This window comes from Henckelia pumila, unplaced genomic scaffold, assembly GCF_033568475.1.
Source record: "Henckelia pumila isolate YLH828 unplaced genomic scaffold, ASM3356847v2 CTG_461:::fragment_3, whole genome shotgun sequence".
Taxonomy (NCBI): Eukaryota; Viridiplantae; Streptophyta; class Magnoliopsida; order Lamiales; family Gesneriaceae; genus Henckelia; species Henckelia pumila.
Window position 1 is genome coordinate 7,984,431 of NW_027331831.1, and position 20,950 is coordinate 8,005,380.

Here is a 20,950-nt window from a genome sequence, read left to right on the forward strand (position 1 = left end):
CATTGGAGAAAAATTGAAAAAATATGAAGAGATTTCGAAAATTACAAATATACCAAACCAATAAATTTAGATACAAGCCCTCAAGGGATATCAATTGGAGGAGTGGGTAACCACTTGACCAGTGGTCGGATGTTCAATTCTCCGTACAACATTTTATTGGACTAATCTGTCGCACAGGAGGTTCTCAATACGGTTTACCTGATAGAGTGTTTTGAAAACTATTGCGTTGGTTCGAGATTTACCTAGTACGCATCGAAAAACAGTGACTGCGAGTTTCCACGTAAAAAAAAAAAAAAAAAAAAGAAAGAAAGGTACATGGGCGGACGTATATGGGGGGCTGGGCTGGGCTCCAGCCCAGTCTAGCCCCGGCCTAACCCATTACCTATAAGTCATATATTTTATATTTTGAGTCTTTAGTTTAATATTAGTGGGCTTTAGTTTTTTTTTTTTTTTTTTTTTTTTTTTACTTTCTTCCAATTGATATCTATATAGACTATATATTTATATTTTATGTCTCAATTTAATATCAGTTGATTTTGGTATTTTTTTAAGTCAATATTCTTTAGTTTTCAAATTATCCATTTAAGTTACATTTTTGTTGGGTTTTATATTTTTAATTTGGACTTGTCTATGTTTATTAAAAAATATGGATAAACTTCTACAATTTTATAATATTAAAATCTATAATTAATTTTTTTTTCAAATTATCCATTTAAGTTACATTTTTGTTGAGTTTTATATTTTTAATTTGGATTTATCTATGATTATTAAAAAATATGGATAAATTCTACAATTTTATAATATTAAAATCTATAATTAAATGATTATATCGCTCATTATATAATCATGTACTAGGATTTCATATACATATATAATTATTTTATTTTTAAAAAAAATGATTATTTAATTAATCGAAATAGAAATAGATATATCAATTAAATTAATTTTTGTATGAATAAATTAGTTGATATTTTTTCTCTAAATTTTACTATTTCAACAATGGATATGTTATTACTTTCATTAATGTGATTTTATATTAAGATGGAAGTTATTTTAAAAAGTTTTTATGAAAATTATAGAAACAATATTAAAAAATTATATTCAAATTTTCATTAACAAAGATTTTCACATAAAATTTAGCCTCCCAGTGATGAAATCCTGGTTCCGCCTCTGGAAAGGTAAATTCACAAAAATTATGAAGTTATTACGTTAGTTCGAGATTTATCTAGTACGCATCGAAAGATAACAAGTTTAGATTCTTACGTAAAAAAAAGTTAAATACACAAATATTATGAAGAGATAATAAAAAAAAATTATGAAGAGTAAAACTGTAAATAAATTTTAATGCTACATTACATATCAAAATGAAAAAATGACCAAAATTAGTTAGTATGAGGTAGTGTGTCCAAAAATAACATACATTATTTTGCAAAAAAATAAAAACAAAAAAAAAATAAGATAGATTGTAAAGTAATTAATGTGTATGTTAGTATTAATTGATACGGTGAGATGGTACGCGTTACAAAGTTTGTGTAAGTCCCATCGACGAAGCTTTGACGTAAGCACTACGGTCACCTTCGTGTGAACCATTTTTTCGCCATTTTTGATAATCTGAAGTTCCCTTCTCTCTCTTCAATTAATTGATCTAGGGCTTCATAATTACTCATTTGAATCCACCAACACATTCCTCTTTGTTCCTAAATTAAGCTTTCTTGCGTGATCAGACTTGTTTTTGTTATATTTATATTTATAATAATTATAATTTGTAATCGAAAGAGATGAAGACGTCGCTGAAGAAATTGCAGAAATTTGCGGCCCTAAGGAATGATAAAAGACCGCAAAAGAAACATCAATCTCTTGCTCACGACGAGCTCGCTCGAGCTACCCAGGTAATGTGTGTATATGTTTTCTGAGGTTTTTTTGGAAGCAATTGGGTGGTTTCGTTTCAAATCTTCTTGCTTTATGTGATATTGTTTGGAGTTTGACAAGTTTAAAGGATTGATATTTCGCATTTTTTTGTGCTGGGTGTGGGTTGCGATCGTTGTATGTTTCAACATGGGATTTTCTTTTTTTATTTATTTATTATTTATTTCGGTGACTAAAGCAGATACTTGAGGTTGTTGAATTGCGAGTCACGAGGTGAATTGAATTTTGAGCGATCAACTATGCGATGAATAAAAATGATCATGTGTCATGTTTTGTAAATTTTTTTTTTAATGGTTTATGCTCCAATCTATTCAGATTTGGTTATCAAGTGAAATGGGTGATCTAACTTGCGATGCGATTGTAATTATATTAGTATAGGCCGTATGCTTGTTCATTCGATGATTGAGCCAACAGTCAACCTCACAATAGAATGTGTTCTTAGCGGATTAGTTCATAAAACATCATGAAAATATGCATGGAAATGACATTATGTCATCCTGAAGACTACATATGATCTCTCTTAGTGGCATCACAATACATGCAAATATTTGAAGGGATGGGGGATATGTCATGTGGACTGCTGTGAATTCCTCCATCACCTGAAAACAACAATTAAGTTTAATCATTCTCTGGTATCAGAAATTTGGCATTGGCCAATTTTGCTGTTTGTATGAATACTAAAACAAAATGTCATGGCCATTCTGAGGTTTTATATTTAACTTCTTTGTGTGAATTGTGACTGAAGTGTTGTCGGAAAATTTATTTCCGGTGTAAAAGGTTTTGTTTCTAGTGGCAACAGGTGATGATAAATTTTATTGTATACATATCAGGGACAGGTGGGGATAACGGAAGATGCGTAGTAATGAATATTTAGTTACAGATCAATAGATACTTTTTTCCTGGCCAATTTTAACCTCTCATTTACAATTTTGTTTGTATCATGTTCTTTATGTTGTATTAATTTGTTATGTTCTTATGCTTTTTACTTTCTGAAATGCTAACTTCTTGTTAAGTTATAACCAAATTTACCCATTTTCAGGACATGATTGACATGAGAGATTGCTATGATAGGTTACTTTCTGCAGCAGCGGCAACCGCAAACAGTGTATATGGTATACCATAGATAAGAAGACCTTCCTTCCTTGAAACTTCACTCTGAATGATGCATGCAAAATTTTTATCAGCTGAATTGCTTTGGCTAATCAAACTATAATTTTTAATTATGAAAGCTTGTTTTCTTTGATTGATGTTAATGGTGTGCTGTGCTTGTTCTGATTAAGATTTTGTTGGCGGAATTTTTTTTCTACATGAAAATAAGTGTTAGCAACAAATTTTTTATTTTGATTAATTTGAAACATAACTATTGTGAAGTCTTCGACTGTAAATTGTAATTATTCTCACCTCACTATTTCTTGAGGAATCAACTGAAGAACACCTATGCTTTGGCAAGACATATATTCGTCATATCAAAAGGATCCATATATGTCCTGATAAAATTTTATTTATTATTACCTTGTTCTTGGCTGCTTGATACTGCCTCACCTACAGAGAGCACGAAGGTGCATCATCTCAGATAGTTATCCTAACATGACCATTAGTTTATTGGAACATGTCCCGTAAAACCTTTTAATTCTCTCTGCACGCTAGCCTTGGTTTCGGTATGCAAGTGTAAGCTTTCTTTAAGAGCTGCACATATCATTATCTTACATTTGATCCTTGTATTTGATTTTGCAAAATTTGAATATTTTTTGCTTCTCCTCTCACATTTTTGGAATTAAATTTATATTATCTTCTTTCGTGGAATACAATGGCATGCCCTGATGACTCCTTTCATACTTAGAATTTTCAGAATCATTAAGGGAAATGGGTGATTGTCTTTTGGAGAAAACAGCGCTAAGTGATGATGAAGAAAGTGGTAAGTTGGAATGTGGTTATTTATATAAAATTTTTCTTAGAATGGACAGTTATACCCAGCCAATTGTTAAATTTGTATAGCATTAATGCAAGTGATCATCGGTTTAGTGATTGTTACATTGAAGGTGTTTGAAAAAGAAAATTCTTATTCGAGCTCAATGATTGGTTATTTGAACAAAACTTTTGAATATGTAGGGGCACAACTAGTGGCTTCTTGCCACCTGCTGACCCAATAAGGGTGCCCTTTCCGGGATATCAATCATATCCGTTACCTTTCCATTCTGTTTTCATTAACTTAAGGAATTTGTCATGGGATAAAGATAATTATATTATTTTGTGCCACAGAAAGTATGAATGAAGTGTTCATCTTTCTTTCATGACCTTCTCAACCTTTTACCTTGCGGGTAGGTCAACATGCAAGCTCAGCATGTTATATTGATTTGTTGGAAAACATAACTGGATTGGTGGATGACCTCAATGCAAATCTTTGCCATACTCGACTATTTTGTGTGCGCAAAATGTAGATACTTTATTTCATTTTCAGAAGGACTAACTGTTCTTCGTTGTGCAGGAAAAGTTTTGTTAATGCTGGGTAAAGCACAGTTTGAACTCCAGAAACTTGTTGATAGTTATGTAAGTTAATAGTATTGCATATGATTAGTTTTTATATCCTGGATTATTGGTTTTTTATTTTGGATTGTTGGATTCTGTATTCCAGCGCTCTCACATAGTCCAGACAGTAACTATCCCTTCAGAATCTCTTCTGAATGAACTTCACGTAGTGGAGGTGAGCTTACATTGATTATGAATCATGGTGTTTTCCAATTGTTGTAACATGCCGTGATCAACTTCACTAGTCATTGCAATTTAACAGAAGGATGTTTGTTTTGTGAGGGAGATATGGGATTTTGTCATCTGAGGAGACATGAATATTTGCTTTCTGCACCGTTGATTTCTATTTTTCCATATTTAATATTTGTGTTCTTTGGAAGCACTGGAATTTCTAATTTGATGCCCCCCCACGGCCCACCTCCACCAAATGCATGACTGCCATTGGTCGTGCATGTTGTGGCTGTGTTCAAAACCATTTGCTTTTTGTGGTTTGTATGTCATGTGGCTTACAGTTCCTGTATCCACTTTCGAAAATAAAGATTCCAGAGAAGACGTGTTATACTTGTTGCTTCTTATTTGTTATTTATGCCTCCAGTTAAGACTTTCTACTTTGTTTTTTTTCCTTCGCGCAGGAGATGAAGAGGCAATGTGATGAAAAGAGGTGCAAATTTTTTTCTTTTTTTCTCTTTTCTGAAGCATCTTTTCTCTCAATTAAGCCTCTTTGTTATATATAATTAACTTCCAGAGAAATATATGAAGAACTGATGAAGAAACAAAAAGAAAAAGGGAAGTTAAGAAATAACAAGGGAGAATGTTTTAATTCGCACCAGCTGCAGGAAGCCAATGATGAATACGAGGAGGAGGCTAATATGTTTGTATTTCGTATGAAATCTTTAAAACAAGGGCAATCTCGTAGTCTTCTTACACAGGCATCACGGCATCATGCTGCCCAGGTTTTTTCCACTAAGAAGGCTACTATCCTCCCTATTTTGTTATAAAATTATATGAATTATACACGTTCTCTTTTTATGTCACATTTGAATTGTGGAGCTTCTTTTGTGCGACAGTTATGTTTCTTCAAGAAGGCGCTCAGATCTCTGGAAGCAATTGAACCAGATGTCAGATTGGTCGCCGAACAGCAACATATTGATTACCAGTTTAGTGCACTTAAAGATAATAGCGAGGTAGTTTATGACGATGACGATGATGATGAAGATGATGATGGTGGTGAAAGTGATAGTAGTGGGGATAGTGATATCGAAAATGATTCTAATGCACATGACAATGGAGAGTTGAGTTTTGGATTTGGCAGAAGTGGCCCACTGCAAGAATTCTCTGCTTCAAAAAACTCAATGGAGGTACGTTTTTGACGTATCTTGATCATGAAACAAGTTTTTACCTATTTTATTCGTGGGAAAAAAATCCGGTGATATACTGCTGCATGCCTTACATATTGCCCAACCGGTCTCATTCTTGTCCACCGTAGTTTTGTTTTTGACACATCGGAGATGGAGAATTTTGTGTTTAATATTGCGGAAATTCGTGGCATTTGATTGTTTTGATTGCATTTTGTTTGGGAGTAAAGAGAGGTGGTCGATAATTGAGTAATTATTCTTGTTTTGCAATGGTGGCTTGACATGTTAAGTAATAGATTTGCATAAAGGGAGATTTTTTCAACAATTTTATGAAAAAGACAGATAAGGCTGAAATCTGAATGAGCTTTGTTTTATAACAAACTACTCCAATGATGAGAAAGCCTACTTCCAAAACTCATTCAAAGCAAACCAAACCTTAAATTAACCTACTCGTCATATATGGTAATCAAGTCCTTGAACTTGTTGGTCTACTGGGAGACACCATGCTGACTGATACGTTGATAATTTTTTGGTCAACTTTTTATTCATGCACAATGAATGCACATAACTCCCATAATCATGTAGGAGGTTCAAGGAGCAAACTTGTGTCACAGATTCAAGAAATGATATCAGTTGACCAATTGATAAATAAATTATTTGGAACAGATTATCCATGAGTACCAGTGTACCAGGAAAAATGATGAACCTGTTCGCTTTTAACATCTGGAGAAATTCTATTACTTTTTTGTTGGGATGTTGATAGTTTCAGCTAAGACCTTCTTTCAATTTCACTTGATATTTATACCTTTATTTGCAGTTGGATAATATGGATCCTACAAGTTCTCCGGACACTAAAATGGTTGCTGCAAGGGTATGTATATTATATATAAATCCTATGTTTTTTAAACTTTTTTCCTTAATTGCTTGCTCCTCTAACTTCAGTGTGCTGGAAGGGCGGTCATTTTTTCTGAACATAACTATTTTATGTTCTGTTTTCAAGATAGGTTACAATTTTATTTTTATATTTTGCTATTCATCTTTCTCCCCCTTGTGGCATCCCTCTGAATTTATGATTAATTACACAATCCTTGGAAACAAGTTTAAAGTATAAGCAGATGACAAGGAGGAAAACTAGTTTGTTGAGATGGACTGCAACACGGGGTTTTTTTTAAAGGAAATACAGGACACTAACATTGAAATCAATGGCAGCTGGTGTCATGGAACTGAATTCTCATATTGAAGTTGCTCTGTCTGTGTACATTGGTAAAGTAGGGGAAGAAAGGCAGAAATGTAATTGTGGTATTTGCTTAATACATGAAGTGTATGAAAGCCATGTTCTGATTTGTTGGATTAAGTGAGTTCCATTTAGAAGGTATGTCACCCCAATGTTTGAGCTGGAAAAAAGTATCCATTTAGGGGTAATTTTTATTTTTAAGCCAGGCCAACAATTTTCTTGAAAGTAGGAACTGTTGACCAGGTTTAAAAATCACACTGGCCCCTTCAACTAGCTAAAGAGACAATACGAGTATAATACAATGTAATATTTGTTTATCTGGGTGATGAGCTGGCAATGAAAGAGGTTTAGTTGGTCGAATAGATGTATGTCACATAGGAAAGAACTGATTTGGTCCAGTGTCATTTTCAACATACCTTTCACATACCTTTTGCATGATGTATCAGAACTCTTTTGTTTTTATGGTTCTCCAACACCAGTGTTAGATTGCTTACAAATTCTACTTGTTGAATAATGCATTTTTCCATACATGTTTGCAGGTATTGTTACAAAATCCAAGTCGAAATTCTTTTTCCTTCCAAAAGGAGGCAAAGGCAATCAGTAAATCTGCCCCTCTCTTTCCTGCTAAGAAATTTGACCAGGTCGAGCGGACACAATTGCGACCTTCAGCATCCCGCAAGTTCATTTCTTATGTGCTTCCGACTCCAGACGAAGCAAAGAGTCCAGCTTCTAGGAAATTTGATAAAGAAGCTTCCCAGACCAGAGAACCAACCATGAACCTGCGGCATTCATCTCCTTTAGACAGGAACATGTACGAAAAAATTGGTTCAAGAGAGAAATTATCTGGGCCAATCATTTTAGACACACATTCAGTACTCAAAGAGAGTAACAACAACAGGAAGCCTAGCCCGTTACCCCCTCCATTATCAGAAGGCCTCTTGTTTAAACAGGATGATCCTAGTATTGCATCCTTCGCTAAGAAAGTCAAAAGACAAGCTTTCTCTGGTCCGTTAACAGACAAACCATGGACTACCAGCAGTCCAAATTTCTCTGCCAGTGGTCCAATTGCCTCATCAAGATATCCCCCGCTTTTTTCAGGTTCTTTACTGCGTACTCCATTCCCACGCGCAGCATCAACCCCGAAATTGTCTTCACGAAATACATCTTCTTTTGTGTCATCCCCTAAAATTAGTGAGCTGCATGAGCTTCCTCGCCCCCCTTCTCATTTAGCTCCTAAAAGAACCGCAGACCGTATTACTCAATCAGGTCCCATAATGTCCAAAAGCTATGAACTGTCCAATGCACGATTAGTGACCACTTCAGCAGCATCAGCGCTTCCAATGCCACCACTAACACTACCTCGCAGCTACTCTATTCCTGCTGGAGGTCCAAAGGAAATGGCATTGCGTGTTCCTTTAGAAGGTTCTCAAACCTCCGTGATAAAAGATGTTTCTTCACCTCCTTTGACACCCATCGACATGTCGAGAATGTAGATTATCAGCCAGCCGACTAGTGGAAGGTAATGCAATCAAATGGTTGAGATTGAGCAAGTTGAAAATGAAAAAGCTTCCCGAAGGCTTTTTATTTTTTTAATTTTTTAATTTTTATAAATTTTTATAACTGCGGTGTATCACAATAGTGGCATCAACCCCCATCCCTCTCAACCCAGTTGCTAAAAAAGTTTTAGCTCTCATTCAATTCCCTCGATCTGCAGTAGGTTTTTATCGGACATTCTAGCGAGAATACATAATGTTCCATGTGTGCCATTGTAGATGAACAGTTATTTTTTTGATTTGGATGTGTTGTTAATGTGCTCTGTAAATCGTTTTGTCGTGCAGCTGCACCGATTTGATGCTCATCCGTGATTAGTTTTCCCAGAAAAGTTGAAGTGGATGGATAGATTAATTTAGAATCATACTTGTAAAGTTGTAAGAATTAAGGTGACAAAACTGTGTATTGGGTCTTCAAATTTTGTAACTGTATATTAGGTATTTTCTTGTAGTTTCTACTTTTGCAATTTTTTTTAAGTTATCTACTTTTGCAATTTTATCACTAATTAGTTGGTCTTTTGATATATAAATACCATCCATGAATTTTGATGTTGCTTGCAAATATTAGCTACCTACCAGCATGCACGTATATAATTATTTACAAATGTAAAATAATATTCTTATTATAAATTTGTAATCATGCATGATCGGTTTCTTTCGAATAAAAGAGGAAAAAAAAGCATAAACGTAGAAATACTTATAACTACACATCAAATATTAAATAATTTGTATCATTTGGTTAGTTGATTGATTTAAAAATTCGTAATTCGATGGCAAAAAGGGTTGAAATGTGAAAAAAAGGGAGAGTGAAAATTGTGGATAGTGAAAAACACGGATATTTTCGATTTTTTTTTTAAAAAAAAACTTACTAACGCACGGCACGAGTTTAATTTTAACCAAGGTTGTGGTTTGATTGAAGGATTCAAAGCCACACATGAATTCCAATTCTATTTGGTAATTACTTAAATGAATTTTTGTTGAGTCAATTTCTTTGCTATTCCATGTAGATGCAATGCTAATTAAGATGGATTTGGGAAAATGATGGGAATTAGAATTTTCAAAGAAGTTCGTTGAAGATGCTTGATAAATTTACAGTATCATATAGTATCATTTACCCGTGGTAAGTTGTAGTAAACGATACTTTTTTTGTTTATAAATTTATTTACTCAAAACATTTTTCATTTTACATTGGGGGAAAACGAGTGTGAAAGTGGTGATCAGAAACTTTTAATCCAAAAGTAGGGGCTGAACATTTCGAAGATGTTGTGGCCTTCAACTTTCAAAAGTGCAAGTACAGCTCCAATTTATACGTTTTAAAGGACATCATCAGCGACAAAAAATAATTTCAAATCTTCCAACCATTTGCGAAATCTTTGCCACTAGTTCCATCCTCTGTTTCGATTATCATCATGTAAAGCAAACACATAGTTGAAATAATACACACTGTATCGCAAAATGTACAAGCAGATATGTACAATAATAATAATTGATCAATCTATGGAAAAGACGGGCATGTACCCGGTATCCACAAGTATTGCAAGCTTGAATGAGTCGTATCTTCTCGAATGATAGTTTCAAAAGGCTTCAGTCAATTACTTATGTTCACATTTGGATGTATGAAAACGCATTAGGATTAAATCTATGTGAGATCACCACACATGTAATAACATACATATAAGAGAAGGCGGATTACAAGGCAAATTTATGGACATGTCAAGACTCAAGTCATGCAGGCAAAGCAAAGCTCTGTTGCGCCCATTGTGGAGGATCCATCACGAGACATGGATCTGATTTCTCAAAATCAGCAACCTGGCAATCAAAGAAACAAGACATGTTCATTTTCCGTTACTCTTTTTTTGTTTTTCGATTATAGGATAACCATGTTTAGAGAAAAATGAAATTTTTACCTTCTCATTGCAGCTTGGACAGTAATGGTATTTGTGCCATAGACAATCCATAGAAGGGCACAGAAAACATACCCCAAGCATCATTGGTATCATACAACCAACAAAAGCCGCTAGACTTGGTTTTGACCTAAAGCACAAGAGAAAAGGTAGGATAAGGAATAGGAACCGAATCGAAACAAGTCTTCAGTCAGTACAAGAAAGCCATCATCTTGATCACATTGAACTATTATAAAATCTTATCTGGAATCATGTTCTAAACAGATATATCACCTACATTATCCCGTCGTACAAAATATGAATCCCTTGAAGCCAAAATTCTTAAACTCAAGTGTTATATGAGACACAGTTCTCTTCTTAGGGTGGGAAGAGCTAGTATGGTTTTAGGATGTAAGGTCATGCAAATAACTCATGTCCTAACTAAGACAATAGCTGATGTGAAACTAAATTGGTAGATGATGTTTCATACTTTCATCACTTAACATTAGGCAACCACTATTGACTCTCTCACATGGTCCCTGTTCTTGTTGTTGCAACTCATATGAGAATTTGTCTAGTATTTTATTTCCAATAATGCTTAACAATTTCAAGGGAAAATCAAATAGAAAAGTTTCAACATCAGCAACAATCAATATATATCCAATTATAGCAAATCACACAACTTGAGCTATAGAGAACAAAAGTTCCCAACTTTGAAATTTCAAGTATCAGATCAAATTCCTCAAACTGAGATCGTGGCTCCGTCAGATGAAATTCGAGAATCTTACTTGACAGTGGTGATGCCGGAGCCACCGCAGTAAACGCACTGAAAGGGAGCAGGGGTATCACGGTAAATTGTCTGTTGAATAGGAATGCCCTTGGGGTCTCCGACGAAGGCGTTCGGAGGGATCATGCCGGCCTGATAAGGATTTTCTCCGACGTAGTACTGCTGGGGCATCGGCGCCTGGTACGCGGCGGCGTTGTAGGGGATCCCGATCGCCGGCTCATCGTTCTTCGACGGCTTATCCATAGTCTGAAATCTCTCCGGTGAATCGATTTTCTGGTAATCGCAAAAAGCGAGTTTACGTATTTATATGCCAAGTCGTGTGTACTATTCAGACGCGTTTAGCGTATCGTTGACGTTTGAAATTGAATATCTAGACTTCTAGTAGGTCCTAAGATCAATTAATTTCGGGTTCGATTTTTGTTGATTGCGATTAGTTTTTTTTTTTAAATTTATAAATTAGGTAGAGTTAAGTAATTTATTTACTTGAGAATTGAGATAAACAAAGTCCCTGGTACAGATAATGTTATTACATTATTGTAATTGATTAATTATACTCTTAAAAAAAATTGAATGTCTAGTGGTTTGAGTTTCTAGGAGTAGCTCAGGGTTGACCACATTTTTGGGCCAGCCCACAGATATTTATCTCGAATTAGATTGTTCAGAGGCCCAAATTACCGGTTTTCCTTTGTTTTCAAACGGTTTAATGGAGAGAGATATTTCGAGAAAGACAATTTAATATAATAAAAAATAAAATAGTAAAAAGTTAATCTTAATAATATAACATTGAAGCTTCAAAAAAAATATATATATATAACATTGAATAGCAGTCGATTAGTTGTAACTCATCTGACACCAATGTTCTGTTCTCGAGTTCGTTACCGAATCTTAACAAAAATCACCTCCTCCAACTAAACAGAACATTAAATAGCAGTATAACAATATATGTATGACACAAAAACTCATGTAACATGGTATGTTGTGCCCCTTAAAAAAATAATGTTTTTTATGCTAAAAATATTATATTTTATTGTAAATATGGATGGACGGTAACTCGTACCGTTCTAATTAAAAAAATATTGGAGTTACTTGGGGGGAAAATGGTAGCCAAGGGCGTATCGCCTATAGGGGCTTTACTGGGCTTAAGCCCAGCAAGCCCCAAGAAAAAAAAATAGTATAGGTATACATATATGGCCCAATTATTAATTAATTATATTAAAAAAATCAAATGGGCGGAAGAAAAAAAACAGAAACCTAAACCAGCGTGTTCAATTGGTACAATCAAACTTTTCTGATTTCTTCGTAAATCACCAAACCAAATCAGTAATCACCACCCCAAATAAACTTAAACATCGGGTAAGAAATTATTTACGATTTGTTTACTCGTTTTTGTCATCTTCAATTTTCTTTTTTATATTTTTTTTTGTTTAATATTATTCTATCAAATTTTAGGATTTCTTAAATCTTCCTATGTCAATGGCCGTGAATGATGACTAATGTATTTATACAAATCTCGGTTATAATTTGTAATGTTAATTTATGCCTTAATTTTGGGATAATTTTAGTAGCCTATTATTTGCTTGAATTTGAGTTCTGCTGTTTTGGACTTAAATTTCTATGTTTGTCATTGTGTCCTAGTTTGTTTATTGAGTTTGACAGATTCTATCATATTTAATTTTATAAGATTTTTAGTGTTAGTTGTTCTCATTTTTAATATTAGGCAATAAGTCATTGTTTGATTTTTATTTTTATAGGGAAAAATATTATGTTGCTAAATGATTTTTTTTTTTTATGTTTGCAATGATAGACAAATTGAAAGATATGTAAAAAAGAAGTACTACTTTTTATGCTTGTTTTGCTTATATTATTTTGAATTGAAGATTTTAGATTTTTTAAATTTTTAGTTTTTTTTATAATTTATATGTGAAGCCTCCAAACAAAAAAATCCTGGATACGCCTGATGGTACCATAATTATGGCAAAAAAATGAGGAAGACGCTACAAATTAAAAAACATTAAGGCGGGGAACAGAAGAATGGGAAGCAGCATGCAGCAGCAACTGGTAGCCCACTTTCTTTCTGTACACACAGTACACACACATGTATGATATATGTATACGTATATATATAAAATTGCAGGTTATCGTGCTACGTGCGAATAAAGGAATGAATGGGGAAGACAAAATATTAATTATATGTGAACATGCTCGTTGCGACTATTTTATAAATTGTCTGTTGAAATGGAAAAGCTAATGAATGAATGAATGAACCCAAGAGGTAGTAAAATAAAAAAAAAAAGGACACCAAATGAGGAGTAGTGAGTGAAGGAATAAAATACAGTAATATTTGTTATCGTGAATTGGGGTACAGAATCGTTTGAATCTCTGAGAAAAAGTGGGTGTGTATATATATAAAAAGAAAAGATGGGTACGTATTTGGTGGCAGACATTTTCAGTACAAGAGTTCAGAATAAGATTCCAACAAGTTTATTGGTTAATTGCACAATATTTAAATATAAACAACACAGTTATATATATATATATAATAAAGTAGCGGTATGGTCCTTTTTGCTTGTGTAATTGTTGAAACCCCGACACCAGTCATGTCTATTACTATGTAATTAGGATTATAATTTAATGATGTTTTTTTTATGACGTAAAAATTCGCAGCCGTTATCTTTGATGTGCACTGAATAAATCCCCGAATTAACGCAATGACCTGCAAACTACGTTAGTCAAGTAAACCAAGTGTTGGTAGGGGGAATTGACGCTAAAAGTTTATCTACTCTACTAACTTGAACACTACATAAGGGCATTTAATGATGTTTTCTTGTACATTGATCTCACGTACAGCTACCCTCTTCAATGTGATTAAAGAAAACTAAAGATTTTAATTAAGGAGCCTTAAATTAATACACCCGGCCAATTGTTGTTATTTTATTTTGACATCTTCGAGTCAATACTAGCAACAAAAATGCTAAATTACGCGTGATACCGAAAGTCAGATCTTCGACGATCGATTACCTAACGATCACAGAACAAATTTCCCTGACTTTTTCAATCTCGGGCATCACTTTTTTTGAAGATCAATGAAGGAGATTTAAATGGTGCAATATCAAGCGTTGATACAATCATTTAAAATTCAAAAATATAATTAAAGATAAATAAATATTTTATTAGGATATGGCGGTTATAGATTAGATGGTTCATGGTTTAAAAAAATTAGATACAAAATTTTCTAAGATAATTTCAATTTTAAGATAATGTAAAGAGGAATTGTTGAAAAAAATGGAGAGAAGTTAGAGAAAGATAAGAAAATTACTAATAAGCTCGTACCATCAAAATTATATAACAAATATCATACAAAAATGAAACTGTAAAAAAAAGTTTACGTATATCAAATTAGTTGACATGACATGCTCAGGTATTCTAATATATATAGTGAATAGTAATTATAAATAGACCAACAGAATATGTATAACATAAGTTGCCCTAAACTTCACTCATTCATCGAATCTAAACCAAAAACAAATACAAGGATCATTACTATATAAAATTATTTGAAAATGTTTTATGCAACTATAGTCTATGTAGATATTATAGTAGAACAAGAATGATTAAAGATAATTAATAAGCAAGAAGCTTCGTCCCCCATTACAGGTCTAAAGTCTAACTCGCGGAGCCAATAAGCGTTAGCTAGGGTTGATAATAATAATAAACAGTAACCAAAATGGAATTTCATGGTCTCTATTGGCCCCACTGTCATTCTTTTGAATTCCCATTATTAAATATTAAATTTACTCCATATTTTTATATAATATATAAAAATACCAATTGAATATTTTTTATCATTCATATAATGAATTCAATTAATATATAATGGCAAAAAATTATTTGCTGTTGAAACCCAATATTCCCTTGTGTTGTTTTTTACCCACCCTCCTTCACTTTCCCCATTTTACAACACAAATCCCCCTTTTTCCCCCCTATCTCTCAATTTCACTTGCTCTCTTCATTTGTTTCTTGATGTGAATAATCAAAAATCCCATACCATTTGCGATCAATTTTCTTTTGTGGGACGTGATTAAAATGGCAACTCCAAACATGGATACAATCACAGCATCCTTGGAGAGATCCCTTCAAAATTGTTCCTTGAATCACCAGCAGAGCAGCGGCGTCGGCGGAGGTCCGCCGCACGGCCCAGATTCTCCGGTCACCTCGTCGGCTTTGTCCACCGCCGCGTTAGAACTGAATTCACAAGCCTCACTGCCTACTCATTGGGAACAATGTCTCGACTTAAAGGTTTGGAAAGAAAAAAATTTAAGATCCCTCTCATTATTGCGATGTTATTTTTTGTCTTTTATTGGCTTTTTGTGCGACATTTAATGCCATAAAACCTTAACAGATCTTAATTTATTTCACCTCTGTTACCTGTTTCTTGTGCCGAAAAGCTTCGATTCTTTAATGGTAGTTATTTATGATGCTCTTGGTTCATTTATCTCCTCATTCACTGCACTTTTTTTTTTTTTTTTTTTTTGGCTTCCCCAATATATCATATATATATATATAGCAGCAGACCAACCCTTTTATTCTTTCATAAAAAAAAAAGCTCACGTTTTTTCCCCCAAAAGAAAGGCCCGTGTTTGTTTTTTTGGAGGGGTCATTTTACATGCATTTTCTTGAAAAGATTGATGGTGCTAGTCTTGTTTGATTGTGAAACAACAGACGGGCGAAATATACTTCATAAATTGGAGGACAGGCATGAAAGCAACGGAAGATCCCCGGTCAACGGCGGAGTACGGCGGCGGTTACTACTCGGAAGACGACTGCAGCTGGTACGACAGCGACGGGTCTTCATCGGAATCGTCTCCTTCGGGAGGAGGGCAATGGAACAAAGAGAAACAAGATGATTTCAGCTGTCAAGAAAAAGGGAAAAAGAAGAATAGCAGTAATATGAACTCGAATAATGTGCTTGTGGTGGCCGGATGCAAGAGCTGTTTAATGTACTACATGGTGCCCAAACAACTCCAAATCTGCCCAAAGTGCTGCGGTCAACTCCTGCACTTTGATCGATCCGAAAATGGCTCCCCGTGAATCGTTTCTGCCATTTTTATTTTTTTTTTTGCCCTCAAATTATTTTTCTTTTTTCTCGAAACATTTTTTTTTTTTTTTGGCTTCTTCGAAAGAAACTTTGGTGGAGTGCTAATTAAGCATATTGGATGACGTTGTGGGGCTATGAAATGAAATGAAATGAAAAAACTGCCATTTCTTTCGATTTTTCTTTTTGCTTGCCTATCATTATTATGTTGTTTTTTATGAAATATTTTTGTGCATTTAAAGATAGATTGATTCGTTGTTTTTTTTTTTTTTTTCAAAAAAGAAGAGATTAGCTTAAACGAGCCCAGCTATGGTCAACTGCTAGACAGGCGGAATCATAAGGGGAAAATAGTTTGTTTTGTTTCCATGATTAACAAACTTCATATTATCCATGAATCTGAAATACTATGTATTGATTTTTATATTTTTTTAATTATATAAGGTGATATTTTGCACTCAGTTACCTCCAAGATTTTACTGTTAAAATTTATTTTCAGTTTATTATATCTTTATTATTTTATGTTCTGTCGTAAAATAAAGGTGCTATGTAAGATTTTTAGAAAGCAAAATTGGTGCTAAGAAAGAATGTTATTTAAAAATAAAAAAAAAAGTTGACCCCGAAAGGGACCATTTCCACATGAGTAAGAGGTCCATTGACTAATGCGAAAGTTTAAGAAAGATTGTTATTAGCTTCACCTAATTAAAGTCCATATAAATACACTGTGATTGTCCAACGTCGATTCAAAAAAATTCTTTGAAGTTGCGTTAGGTCAAAATCCATTTTCTTTCACATGAATCAGAGTCAGGTTACACCGTCATGCAACAAGTTATAAGTTCTTAATTTCTATGTAAACTATAGCGATGCATCATGCATGAGCAATAAATAATTTGAACTCCTACGTATCGTTCGTTTAATCAAAAACCCACTTGTTCTGCCTCAATTCCGATCCATTTTAGGGTAACATTAAAATACATGCCAATTCCTTGGATGATGGTTGCTGACCTCAGCAAAACATTCCACTCGGGAAAAATCTGGCTTGCACACTTCAGATTTTTTTTTTTTTAAAAAAAAAACACACACACGGGGAAAGGCGAAAGCCCAAAAAACAGGAATCAAATTCAGCCCACTGAAGGCCCAAAATTGAACTAGGAAAACCCCAGCCTGTTAAATGATTGTGTGACCAGAAAACATATGCAATTGCTTCAACAAGTGATGCATGGTTTCTTACCCTTACAATAGATTTATAACTCTAGTCTTTTATCAGATTATTACACATTTTTATTTTATCTCATGTTTGTTATAAGTTTTATAAAGACTTGAATTTTTTTTATTGAAGTGGCTAAGTTATAGTAGTCATTAAATGTCAAAAGATGATGTGTATAAGACTCTGCTTGGATAAAAGTATTTCAAATCAATAAATTTCAAATGCATTTTTTGTTATTTAGAGAAGCATCACCACAAACATCAAATCCTCTTTTTTTATATTTATATGGTAATTCATGGTAGTTAGGATGAATTTTAAGTTCATCCAATATAGTGGTAATTTAGAATCATTTTTAATCCATCTAAGTAATGTGTAAATAATTAAGTTATGAATTTGAAATTTCTCTATGTTTCATTGTTAATACTAAAATTATAATCGAAATTCATGAATTTGAAATATTTCAATCCAAACGTAACCTAAGTGTATTTCCCGTAAGATAAATGATGTCGGTGTAGTGTTTATAAAAATAGGATGAAATTATTAGGATGATCGGGAGTTTACAAAAAACTTGCCTTGAAGATAAGATCTCTCATAAAATGTGATCATGATTTGAGGGGATTTTCCTTCCACCGAATTGTTAGGATTTGACTTATCATAAAAAACATCAACGTAACTAATTAATTTCACGCGTATGCGTGTCTCATTATTGAAAATATCCCCACCTTTTCCCCATATCTTAACTCCAATTTTATCTCTATATTTAAAACCTTTCGCGAAAAAGTTTTCTTCAATCAAAAAACAATTATTTTAGTTTCAATTCTAATATTGGAAACATTTAACAATTACAATTTTTCCTCTCATTATAAAATAATACCAAGTTATTGCACATTAATATATAAAGAAATTCAAAGAAACGAGCGACACAATTATAGTTTTTCATGACTCTCGAATCAACCAAAGTTGAAAATTCAATCAGATACCAACTAAAGATTGGAAAGATCACTGTACATAGGTCAAATGTTGGATGATGAAATAAATAATACAGAGATAAGTAATATAATATGATAAAAAAATAATATGATAAGCAACTTCCTTGGGTAACATTAATTTAAAAGTTACTTTTAGTTGATAGGAGGTGATTCAAATAATTAATGTTGACATATTTGCCTCGTATCCAAGATTTTTAGGTACTGTTTGGTTTGGATGATGAAATAAATAATACAGAGATAAGTAATATAATATGATAAAAAAATAAATAAAAAATGATAGTTAATATAGTATTTGATTTGATTGATAGATTATAATTTGTTTGATTTGATTGATTAAATTTTATATAAAATGATAAAATGACAATTTTGTATTTTTAATAAATTAATAAAATATGAATAATATTATTTATAAAGGGTAATATAGTAATTTAAATGTGATGATTTGATTGATGTAAGAAAAATAATTAATGATTTGATTGATGTAAGATAAATAATTAATAGATGAATAAATAATATGACAAAAAGAATGTAGGATTGAATGTGATAAATTATACACAGATTAATAATATAAGTAACCAAACGGTGCCTTAAAAAATAAGAGTTTTGAATGCGAGAGCGAATGAATAAAAATATTCGACGACTTTAAGATAATATCCAAAAACTAACAACTCGTTAAGTTTAACTTCAAATAGTGACAAAGATTTTCCATGTTCAACGACCGCATCCAATTATTTGTAATTTATTTTTCTAATAAATAATTTGCATTTATATTTTTATATTTATTTCGTGTAGGCTTAATTTTGTTATTAGTTAGGGTGTAAAATGGGTGAAATTGGAGTATGAGTGGGATCCAAACAGACTTTAGCACACATTTTAATGATTTAAAATTTTGAATTTAGAGGACAACAGTTGAATTGAAACCAAAGAAGATTATGGGGGAGAGGTCCGGAGAAAATAAAGGGGAATTAGTCAAGTTGGTTTCCTTGTGTTGCAAAAAAATCGACAGAAAGAACAAAAGGTACTTTAGAAATTACATAATTGGTTTCACTTAAAATAATTTTATGATCAAATTCTTATCTTCTGCTGCAATAAAATCAATAGAAAGAACAAAAAGGTACTTTCGGAAACTACCCAATTTGGATGCACAAAAAAATAATTTTTTCACGGATGGACTCACAAGTTTTATAATCACTGATGCATATAATTGATGTTTCAAGTGTCCATACAACATCGATGAATATAACATATTACATATCACGATAAATCCGTGAAACTGAATCACAAAAGACGTATTCAAATATCACATGTTATTACAACAAACAATGTTCGCTCAACATTTAAACCAAACGAAAGATCCAGTGAGACAAAATGTAATAAATTAGCTAGAAATGGGAATGGAAACAGTGACAAAAAGCCCGATCTTCCAAAAGGAATTGACATTTCAGCAATGACAGACAGGTAATGGAGAATATTAATGGTCCACCACCGAAGCCACAAGGAGAAAAGAGAACAAAGCAACCTTTTGCTTCAAATACAGACAAAGGAATCTTTGGCCAGAAAGGTCTGAAAATATTGTTCAGTATCCAAGGACAACTCATATTACATTACTGGGCGAAGAAACTGCACACAAAGGAGCTTGAGAAGGACCTTTCTATAATTTTACAACATCATTTTTCTTCCCCTTTTATTACAACGGAGGCCAGGCCGGGGTTTTAGCCTCCGGCGGAGCGAAGCGAGGCGAGGCGAGGCGAGGCGAGGAGAGGATTATGTTATTAGCCAAAGAGGCTCGTGTCACGATTTTAATTTTTAGAAGAGCTTGATATATCAATTGTTTTAAAAAAAAAAATTGTTATTGTATAGTTGTGTATCATGAGAATTTTATGTATGACTATTTAAGTTTAAAATTACATTTTATTAAAGTTTTATTAAATTGGCCAATTATTTTGGGACCGGACGTGGTAAAAGGTTAACATTTTACCGTGGTGGGCTGTTTTGTAAGAGAGTTGGACTTGGAACCGTAATTTGGGCTGAATGGTATACATACGCCTCCGAAGCAACACATGCCAATTCTCTTTATCCATATAGTTGAAGCCCATAACTTTGTTTATTATTAAACCCAGTTTATAACCTTGGCCCATACAAAATCGGTCCACATAAACGGTGATCTATTCAACTCGTAGTCATAGAGGAGGAAAGTTTACCGGTTACGTGCTCTTTAATCGCATGGAACACATAACATGAGGTTTGAGGTTTTCGATCGGTTCGTTTTTTGGATTTTTATTTTGATTTTTTCGGTTTTTGATTTTAAAAATATATAATTCGATATTCGAATCGTTTTTCATCGATTCGGCTCGGTTTTCTACTAAATCGGTTTGGTTATTTTGAATTTGATATAATTATTTTA

At 33.2% G+C, this 20,950-nt stretch overlaps 3 protein-coding genes across 4 annotated transcripts; 2 read left to right on the plus strand and 1 right to left on the minus strand.

Moving 5' to 3' along the window:
• The first annotated feature begins 1,546 nt into the window (after positions 1–1,546).
• On the plus strand, positions 1,547–9,121 carry LOC140871490 (uncharacterized protein At2g33490). Of its 2 annotated transcripts, none has more exons than XM_073274020.1 (11): positions 1,547–1,889; positions 2,966–3,038; positions 3,767–3,841; positions 4,412–4,473; positions 4,559–4,627; positions 5,085–5,113; positions 5,198–5,405; positions 5,520–5,810; positions 6,625–6,678; positions 7,581–8,560; positions 8,880–9,121. In XM_073274020.1, the coding sequence occupies exons 1-10, from the start codon at positions 1,779–1,781 to the stop codon at positions 8,532–8,534; spliced, it is 1,926 nt and encodes a 641-aa protein (XP_073130121.1). In that variant the 5' UTR covers positions 1,547–1,778; the 3' UTR covers positions 8,535–8,560; positions 8,880–9,121. The 2 variants fall into 2 exon arrangements, with proteins under 2 accessions (XP_073130121.1, XP_073130122.1); XM_073274021.1 differs by having other exon boundaries at positions 3,776–3,841.
• Positions 9,122–10,003: 882 nt separating this feature from the next.
• Positions 10,004–11,587, minus strand: LOC140872073 (GSH-induced LITAF domain protein). The gene is made up of 3 exons (XM_073274804.1): positions 11,263–11,587; positions 10,499–10,625; positions 10,004–10,400 (listed from the first exon to the last, which is right to left on the minus strand). Exons 1-3 carry the CDS (start codon positions 11,502–11,504, stop codon positions 10,317–10,319), a joined length of 453 nt encoding a protein of 150 aa, XP_073130905.1. The 5' UTR covers positions 11,505–11,587; the 3' UTR covers positions 10,004–10,316.
• Positions 11,588–15,196: 3,609 nt separating this feature from the next.
• On the plus strand, positions 15,197–16,524 carry LOC140872276 (protein CURLY FLAG LEAF 1). Its single transcript, XM_073275094.1, has 2 exons — positions 15,197–15,557; positions 15,981–16,524. Exons 1-2 carry the CDS (start codon positions 15,345–15,347, stop codon positions 16,347–16,349), a joined length of 582 nt encoding a protein of 193 aa, XP_073131195.1. The 5' UTR covers positions 15,197–15,344; the 3' UTR covers positions 16,350–16,524.
• The last annotated feature ends 4,426 nt before the right edge of the window (positions 16,525–20,950 follow it).

Bases quoted from the DNA above. Each gene is read 5' to 3' on its own strand.
- LOC140871490 (XM_073274020.1), top strand. From the start codon at position 1,779: ATGAAGACGTCGCTGAAGAAATTGCAGAAATTTGCGGCCCTAAGGAAT. The intron at 3,842-4,411 runs GTAAGTTGGAAT...TTCGTTGTGCAG, and splicing joins AAGTGATGATGAAGAAAGTG to GAAAAGTTTTGTTAATGCTG. The intron at 4,474-4,558 runs GTAAGTTAATAG...TCTGTATTCCAG, and splicing joins AGAAACTTGTTGATAGTTAT to CGCTCTCACATAGTCCAGAC.
- LOC140872073 (XM_073274804.1), bottom strand. From the start codon at position 11,504: ATGGATAAGCCGTCGAAGAACGATGAGCCGGCGATCGGGATCCCCTAC. The intron at 10,626-11,262 runs GTAAGATTCTCG...CTTGTGCTTTAG, and splicing joins TCCGGCATCACCACTGTCAA to GTCAAAACCAAGTCTAGCGG. The intron at 10,401-10,498 runs GTAAAAATTTCA...TTTGATTGCCAG, and splicing joins GTCCAAGCTGCAATGAGAAG to GTTGCTGATTTTGAGAAATC.
- LOC140872276 (XM_073275094.1), top strand. From the start codon at position 15,345: ATGGCAACTCCAAACATGGATACAATCACAGCATCCTTGGAGAGATCC. The intron at 15,558-15,980 runs GTTTGGAAAGAA...GTGAAACAACAG, and splicing joins AACAATGTCTCGACTTAAAG to ACGGGCGAAATATACTTCAT.